Source organism: Triticum dicoccoides, chromosome 6A (assembly GCF_002162155.2).
Source record: "Triticum dicoccoides isolate Atlit2015 ecotype Zavitan chromosome 6A, WEW_v2.0, whole genome shotgun sequence".
NCBI classification, from domain to species: Eukaryota; Viridiplantae; Streptophyta; class Magnoliopsida; order Poales; family Poaceae; genus Triticum; species Triticum dicoccoides.
The window spans coordinates 34,241,856-34,250,730 of NC_041390.1; the positions used below are offsets into that span (position 1 = coordinate 34,241,856).

General features: G+C 47.6%; 2 protein-coding genes across 2 annotated transcripts; both read right to left on the reverse strand.

The window, feature by feature from the left end:
• Positions 1 to 1,042: 1,042 nt before the first annotated feature.
• Positions 1,043 to 1,809, reverse strand: LOC119315576 (RING-H2 finger protein ATL2-like). The gene has a single exon (XM_037590142.1). It carries the CDS (start codon positions 1,807 to 1,809, stop codon positions 1,132 to 1,134), a length of 678 nt encoding a protein of 225 aa, XP_037446039.1. The 3' UTR covers positions 1,043 to 1,131.
• A 2,060-nt stretch (positions 1,810 to 3,869) lies between these two features.
• Positions 3,870 to 7,613, reverse strand: LOC119315577. Its single transcript, XM_037590143.1, has 3 exons — positions 7,243 to 7,613; positions 4,573 to 4,623; positions 3,870 to 4,426 (listed from the first exon to the last, which is right to left on the reverse strand). Exons 1-3 carry the CDS (start codon positions 7,553 to 7,555, stop codon positions 4,011 to 4,013), a joined length of 780 nt encoding a protein of 259 aa, XP_037446040.1. The 5' UTR covers positions 7,556 to 7,613; the 3' UTR covers positions 3,870 to 4,010.
• Positions 7,614 to 8,875: the final 1,262 nt, after the last annotated feature.

Sequence of the window (8,875 nt, forward strand, 5' to 3'; positions counted from 1 at the left end):
CCACATGAATGCCAAATCATCGTCCTTTAAGCGCTCGCAAACTAAACATTTTCTATGATGATCTATTTACAAATTAGCCCTTTTCTAACGGTGTCTGAAGTGTGTATGTTGCAAGTATGATATGAACCCAGGCCGTTAGCTGTTGGAAAGGTCTGGCTTACCACTCAAATATCAACCAGTTTATGTTCTGAAATGCAACCTATTCTATATATTTAAACTGAATAAGGGAAACAAAAATTAAAACCTATGTTGTGCACCATGGATTAGCAATCGACTTCGTGACCACTCAAACACGAAAACATTTGTGTATTACTGTGCAGCTTACCTTATAGCTTGTCTGAAGAACTATGTGGTGGATAGTTTTAGAACTATGTGACCATTGCAATGTTTTAGAACTTTGAATGCTTTTGCCACTCAAATCATGTTCAATATACATTATCTGAAGTATGAGCTGTGTGTTGAATGTGAGGTTTTATATTGTTCTCATGATGTACATATTTCACTTTTATACAGTCCGAAATCCGTTAATTCTATACATATTTCACTCTTGATTCTACGTGATATGAAGTGGGCTGCATAATAGTAGACAGCTCACAGCGTCTTAGAGTGATCAGGACTCTGATGATTGCTAACACAAAAGCTTGTGGGTTCGAATCCTATGGAACAGAACACATGTTTATTTATTTATTCTCGTGATTCTCCATGAATGTAAGGTAAGCCAGATTTTTTTCACATCCAAACGGCCGTGGTTCGATGGAATTCCTGGTTCGATCCCTAGGCAATCCAAGGGTTTTTATATAATTTTTTCCCTCCATACGCTGTTATAATGGCTTGTGGGAAAGAAAAAAGCTGTTTAATTTACAAATAGACCCCTGTAAAATAGTTAGTTCACAAACGGTTAAAACATGCAATCAATTAGAGTTCATGGACTAGTGACGCATTTCACTCTTTTAACAATAAGATGCACAGCTTATTATTTCCCTGGCAGGCAAACTCAAGATGTCAAGAAATGAAATATCTATCTGCCAGAATTGTACACGTAGAGACCAGACAGCCGAGTATGATCAGCAAATGGATATTGACGGTCCGATGGAATAAACATCCCAAAACTGTTTGGCTCGAGCATGCACGTCAGAATGAAGCAGATCGGGTGGAAGCAAAGGCCCGCCTCGTCTTGTCAAGATCCGTGCCGCTCGACAGCCTCTTCATCACCGGCGCACCGCCCTTGGCCGCGGCGTCCCCCGTCTCCACGTCTACGACTACGCGCACCTCGGCCTCAGCGTCGTCGTCCGGCGCCTCGACGTCCGCGCGGCACAGCGGGCACGTGGAGTTCCCGCGGAACCACGCGTCGATGCACCCCACGTGGAACCGGTGGCCGCACCGCGGCAGCGCTCGCGCCTCCTCCCCGCGCTCGAGCCCCGCGAGGCACACCGCGCAGTCCCCGGCGCCGTCGCCCGCGGCGGCCACGGGGAGCGCGCGGAGCACCGCGGGGTCCAGCCCCCGCGGCGAAGGCGCCACCGCCACGCCGCCGTGGACGGCGCCGCCGGAGATGGACGGCAGGCCGTGGCGGAGGCGGAGGCGGTCGCGCGCGCGCCGGCGCCGGGCGCTGCTGTACGCGTGCAGCGCGACGAGGGCCAGGAGGAAGCCCGCGAGCGCCCCGGCCGCGGCGACCAGGAGCTTGCCGGCGACGGCGTAGCTCGACGGATCCCCCATCTGTTCGGTGCGCGCCCCGGGGACCACTACAACGCCGACGCATGGGAGCGGCGGCGGGCCATTGGTGCTGCCGCGTGGGCCGTGGCCGTCGCCCATAGACTGTAGATATTACTGCTGCTTTTTGATTTGGGCGGCTCGTTCCGGGGCAGTGTGAGGTTTTCGTCGGTGCAATTCCATTACTTATACACGTATATATAAAATATGACTAAGATGTGGTCGCTAAGGAGTACGTAAAATTATTACGTGCTGTACTATTTTTCTTTTGGCAGGTCGTGCGGGTTACGCTCTGAAGACTGACTGCCCGTACGTGGACGTAGGCCAAATGGACGGCACCGATGTGAAGCTTAGCTTATACAGTGACAGTGATTAGGCGCGTACGATCATTACCGGAGTTGACGAGGGAGTGATGAGTTGACTGGAATGATCTTTTTTCTTTACTTGCAGCTTCCAAGTCTTTTCTCCCTCCGCGACTTGGACCTCCACAGAGGAGAGCGCGGTGATAAGTGACAACGGAGACCAAATCGGGCAGTCTTCGGAAACGTCGCCGCTTTGGCTAATTACTGTTCACAGCGGGAACACAAAACTCCATGTCCAGCTATTTTTCAGAAAAAAAAACTCGATGTCCAGCTACTTGAGCTTTCCTTTTGCAACAACTGACTTACTTGTGTTTGTACTGTGTTCAAAACTGACAAACATAAAAAAAAGTAAAAAAAAACTCGCTAATTTGCCGGTCCACGGCCCCATTTATTTATTTTTTGTAGCTAGTCAGGCGAGAGTTGATCCCCCGTCTGTATGGCTGGACAACCCCTCCTTAGCTTTCTTCTTCCGATTATCATTGACGATGTAAGTGTAATTGTTTTTTTTAGGAGAATAGAGTTTTATTCTAATAATAGGGTTACAATCGAGAGGCAGAAGATCCTCAATACATAACGGATCAAAATGTAGCCATACAGTAGTGGCACTCTCCGTACGATTATAACAAGCTAACCAATCTGCGACCTTATTTTGTTCACGTGTAATTTTAATGATGCAAGTGTAATCTTTTTACATATACAGAGATAGTGAAAGCACTAATACAAATGCCGAAACTCTGTCTACTATTACCTCATTAGTCTAAAAAATATCTTATATTGACGAAGAGAGGGAGTGTATCATAGATTGTGCATAGTTTTCATGTTCCTAAACTCATTATAACTTTTAAGAGTACTATGCCACACTATGTAAACAGACCAAAAGTTACTAATACAATTTTACCGATAAAGCTCCAGTACGGTTCAGTTTTGGAAATTTGGTTGGTTTGGAACTAATCGAATTAGGCTCTGAGGTATAAATTCCAGATGATATGTTGCCAATATGACAATGAATCATCTTTGTTAATGTCTAAAGGTACTGGAGTTGCAAAATGTACAAGGGTGCTGCCACTGTGCCATCGTGAAAAATAGCCCAATCTTCAACATTTCTCAGCACTGTTCTCCAGTTGTAAATACTAACTAGCTGTTCATACATCATCATACTCGTTTGATCATTCCAGGAAACCTGAAATCTCATCATTCAGTATATAATGTTTGCATCTTGAGCTCCAATCCAGTTCATGTATTCCAACTCCACACTGCATTCAGCTCAGACCTGAACAAAATAACTGCTCCTTATCACGATTAAAAAGATGTGACTAGTACTCAAAGATCTATGTTCATCCACAGAAATCAGCTGCCTCCTATCACAGTTCAAAGATGCATCAGATGGTCAGCTTCTATTTTCGAAAACAACCAACAACAAAAAAGAGAGACCAGCAGCTCGGATCTGGAATGGGCAGCACATCCCTTTCTGAAACTAGTCTCAATTGGGAGAACGCAAGTTAATAATGTATTAAGAGCCATGGAACTGGAGAAGGCACACGATATTCAGGGATTTTCATCTGAGTTTCGAATCTACATGCAGAAAGCACATGGACTTGGTGGGCATTTGACAGTTGACACGCAGAAATGCAGGGATGGTTCGACTCTGCTGCACACTGAAGCCAACACCAACGATTTGGGGACAGAAAATTACAGCGACAGATACTTGGAAATGGGGAACGACTGATAAGATTTAACAACAGAGCACGAGACTGCAGACGAATTCAGGGGTAAAACGCCGCGATTTCCATTCCATCCTAGTACATCCAAACACAGTACACTGAACAACAGACAGCAGCGAGATGCGGCCGTTCCATTACACCGAAGACAATGAACACTGAACAACCATGGGTAGCTAGTGAATCTGGCGGCGCGAGGTGGGTTCTGCTGGACCGGCGTGGCCTAGCCGCCGAATCCGTACAGGGTGCGTCCCTGGCGCTTGAGGGCGTAGACGACGTCCATGGCGGTGACGGTCTTGCGGCGGGCGTGCTCGGTGTAGGTGACGGCGTCGCGGATGACGTTCTCGAGGAAGATCTTGAGCACGCCTCGGGTCTCCTCGTAGATGAGCCCCGAGATGCGCTTCACGCCGCCCCTGCGAGCCAGACGGCGGATCGCCGGCTTGGTGATGCCCTGGATGTTGTCCCGGAGCACCTTCCGGTGGCGCTTGGCGCCGCCCTTGCCGAGCCCCTTCCCTCCCTTGCCACGGCCCGACATCGTCGACGCTTCCCTCTCCGGCGAGATTGGCTTCTCTGTGTGTGTGTTGCTACGGCGGTGTGGTGAGATGAGATGGACGGAGATGGGGCGTGGGGGATTTATAGCTGCGAGGTTTCCGGGGAGGAGATGGGGGCGATCCGCGTGATGCGGCCTGTGAACCGTCCGATGGAGATGGATGGCTAGGAGTGGGGGAGGAGGGGTGGCGCGGATCGCTGACGTGGCGTGGGTGGGAGGAGGTGTGTTTTCTCACTGGTTGCCCCGCTGTTTTGGGCCTTGGAAGCAGCTTCGAACCCGTTAACAGCTAAAAAAAAAGGCAGCTCGAAAACAGTTCCGTTAAATGACTGGCTCATGTAAAGATTCTATTGTTGCTCAAAAAATGTAAAAATTATTTTTCAACAGGTTTAGAAAAATGTAAGAAAATTATTTCGACTGGTTTTGTGAAGCTTCCGGATTTATTTTTTTCTATGTATGTTTATTCGGTTTTCGCTCGCGTTCTGTCTGGCCTTTTGGTTCATTTTCATAAAAAAAATCTAAACACTTTTAAATTTGTATTTTTTAAATTTTTTGAACTTTTCTTAATTTGCGGGGATTTTTCAAAATAGTGAACATTTTTAAAATTTTGAAATTATTTTAAAACATATGGACCCATTTTAAATTCATGAGAATTTTTCGAATTTATGAATATTCTTTTAATTCATGAACTTTTTTTACTTCACCATTTTTCCAAAAACTAACACAAAATCGGATATCTGCTCCCTCCGTAAAATTTTAGAAGACGTTTTAGGTCACCAAGTAGAGGTAGTATTTTTCTTCCTCGGGAAGCGCACAGGAACGAGCACACAAAAGAGAAAGCCGAGCGAGCGGTTCGGGTAGCGGTCGAGCGGTTTGGGCGCCGCACGGTACGAACGAGGGCACTCGTACCATGCGTCATCTTGCGCTCTGGTTGCTCTCTTAGATTTTCGCCAAAAGAGAAAGGTGTTGGGGATCGTAGCAGAAATTCAAAATTTTCTACGCATCACCAAGATCAATCTATGGAGTAATCAAGCAACGAGGGGAAGGAGAGTGCATCTACATACCCTTGTAGATCGCTAAGCGGAAGCGTTCAAGTGAACGGGGTTGATGGAGTTGTACTCGTCGTGATCCAAATCACCGATGATCCTAATGCCGAACGGACGGCACCTCCGCGTTCAACACACGTGCAGCCCGGTAACGTCTCCCACGCCTTGATCCAGCAAGGGGAGAAGGAGAGGTTGGGGAAGACTCCGTCCAACAGCAGCACGACGGCGTGGTGGTGGTGGAGGAGCGTGGGACTCCAGCAGGGCTTCGCCAAGCACTACGAGAGACGAGGAGGGAGAGGGGTAGGGCTGCGCCAATAGGGAGATTGAATCGTATGTTGGGCTGACCCTTTGCCTCCACTATATATAAGGGGAGAGGGAGGGCTGCGCCCCCACCTAGGGTTCCCACCCCAAGGGTGCGGCAGCCCTAGATCCCGTCTAGGGTGGCGGCCACAAGGGGGAGAGGGGGAGGCGCACCTAGGGTGGGCCTTAGGGCCCATCTGCCCTAGGGTTTGCCCTCTTCCTCTCTTGGAGGCGCCTTGGGCCTTGGTGGGAGGCGCCCCAGCCCACCTAGGGGCTGGTCCCTTCCCACTATTGGCCCATGTAGACCTCTGGAGCTGGTGGCCCCACCTGGTGGACCCCCGGACCCCTCCGGTGGTCCCGGTACACTACCGGTGATGCCCGGAACACTTCCGGTGCCCAAAACCATACTACCTATATATTAATCTTTACCTCCGGACCATTCCGGAACTCCTCGTGACGTCCGGAACTCATCTGGGACTCCGAACAACATTCGGTAACCGCGTACATACTTTCCCTATAACCCTAGCGTCATCGAACCTTAAGTGTGTAGACCCTACGGGCTCGGGAGTCATGCAGACATGGCCGAGACAACTCTCCGGTCAATAACCAACAGCGGGATCTGGATACCCATGTTGGATCCCACATGCTCCACGATGATCTCATCGGATGAACCACGATGTCAAGGATTCAATCAATCACGTATACAATTCCCTTTGTCTAGCGGTATAGTACTTGCCCGAGATTCGATCGTCGGTATCCCGATACCTTGTTCAATCTCGTTATCGGCAAGTCTCTTTACTCGTTCCGTAACACATCATCCCGTGATCAATTCCTTGGTCACATTGTGCACATTATGATGATGTCCTACCGAGTGGGCCCAGAGATACCTCTCCGTTTACACGGAGTGACAAATCCCAGTCTCGATTCATGCTAATCCAACAGACACTTTCGGAGATACCTGTAGTGTACCTTTATAGCCACCCAGTTACGTTGTGACGTTTGGCACACCCAAAGCATTCCTACGGTATCCGGGAGTTGCACAATCTCATGGTCTAAGGAAATGATACTTGACATTAGAAAAGCTTTAGCATATGAACTACACGATCTTTGTGCTAGGCTTAGGATTGGGTCTTGTCCATCACATCATTCTCCTAATGATGTGATCCTGTTATCAACAACATTCAATGTCCATGGTCACGAAACCGTAACCATCTATTGATCAACGAGCTAGTCAACTAGAGGCTTACTAGGGCATGTGTTGTCTATGTATCCACACATATATCTGAGTTTCCTATCAATACAATTCTAGCATGGATAATAAACGATTATCATGAACAATGAAATATAATATAATAATAACTAAATTATTATTGCCTCTAGGGCATATTTCAACAGTCTCCCACTTGCACTAGAGTCAATAATCTAGTTCACATCGCCATGTGATTAACACTCACAGGTCACATCGCCATGTGACCAACATCCAAGAGTCTACTAGACTCAATGATCTAGTTCACATCACTATGTGATAAACACTCAAAGAGTCTACTGGACCGTCGGGGCCTAGCCGCCGAATCCGTAGAGGGTGCGGCCCTGGCGCTTGAGGGCGTAGACGACGTCCATGGCGGTGACGGTCTTGCGACGGGCGTGCTCGGTGTAGGTGACGGCGTCACGGATGACGTTCTCCAGGAAGATCTTGAGCACGCCCGGGGTCTCCTCGTAGATGAGCCCCGAGATGCGCTTCACGCCTCCCCTGCGAGCCAGACGGCGGATCGCCGGCTTGGTGATGCCCTGGATGTTGTCCCGGAGCACCTTCCGGTGGCGCTTGGCGCCGCCCTTGCCGAGCCCCTTCCCTCCCTTGCCACGGCCCGACATCATCGACGCTTCCCTCTCCGGCGAGATTGGCTTCTCTGTGTGTGTGTGTTGCTACGGCGGTGTGGTGAGATGAGATGGACGGAGATGGGGCGTGGGGGATTTATAGCTGCGAGGTTTCCGGGGAGGAGATGGGGGCGATCCCCGTGATGCGGCCTGTGAACCGTCCGATGGAGATGGATGGCTAGGAGTGGGGGAGGAGGGGTGGCGCGGATCGCTGACGTGGCGTGGGTGGGAGGAGGTGTGTTTTCTCACTGGTTGCCCCGCTGTTTTGGGCCTTGGAAGCAGCTTCGAACCCGTTAACAGCTAAAAAAAAGGCAGCTTCAAAACAGTTCTGTTGAATGACTGGCTCATGTAAAGATTCTATTGCAACAGGTTTAAAAAAAATGTAAAGATTTTATTTCAATGGGTTTTGTGAAGCTTTCTGATTTATTTTCCCTGTGTTTGTTTATTGGTTTGTCTAGTTTTTTTGGTTTATTTTCATAAATAAATGTTTCTAAACATTTTATAATTTGTATTTTCACATTTTGTGATTTTTTTTATAATTTGTGGCAATTTTCCAAACATTTTAAAACATATGGACCAAATTCAAATTCATGAGAACTTGTCGAATTTGTGGATATTTTATTAATTCATGAAATTTTTTACTTCACCAATTTTTCCAAAAACTGACACAAAAACTAATATCTGCTCCCTCTGTAAACTTTTAGAAAATTGTTTTAGGTCACTAAATAGAGGTGGTATATTTTTCCCTCGTGAAGGAACGAGCACAAAAAAGACAAGCCAAGCGAGCGGTTTGGGCGCCGCACGGTCCGAGCGGGATCACTCGTACCATGCGCCATCTTGCGCTCCGGTTGCATTGTTAGATTTTCGGCACACAAGAAAGGTTCTCCAAATATGTTCGTTTTCCAGGATATTGATTGCTTCCTTCAATATATATTTGTTTTTGCCCATCAACAATAAAACAATTTTCTCATTTCTCGGAGGATTAGCATTAGAAAGGCATGAGAAATATCGAAAAACCCTGTCAAGACCGCATCAAAACCCTCTTATATAAGTCTTGCTTGTCATCGAGCAACTGAGAAATAAAAAGATCGAAAGGGAGTTTGACAAATGAGTACAAGAAGCTTACCGGCTCATGAAGATATAATATATCGATTCTCACAAATATTGCAGTCTTAATTAAGAAAAATAATTGCATTTGAATGATTGCACCTAAGCTCGCTGCATAGTCGCAGATGGTTTTTCACAAGTTAAAACCTTTAGTTAACTAGGTGCGGAGCAAATGATTGCATTTTGGAGCTTTTCAAACATAAACATGACCAT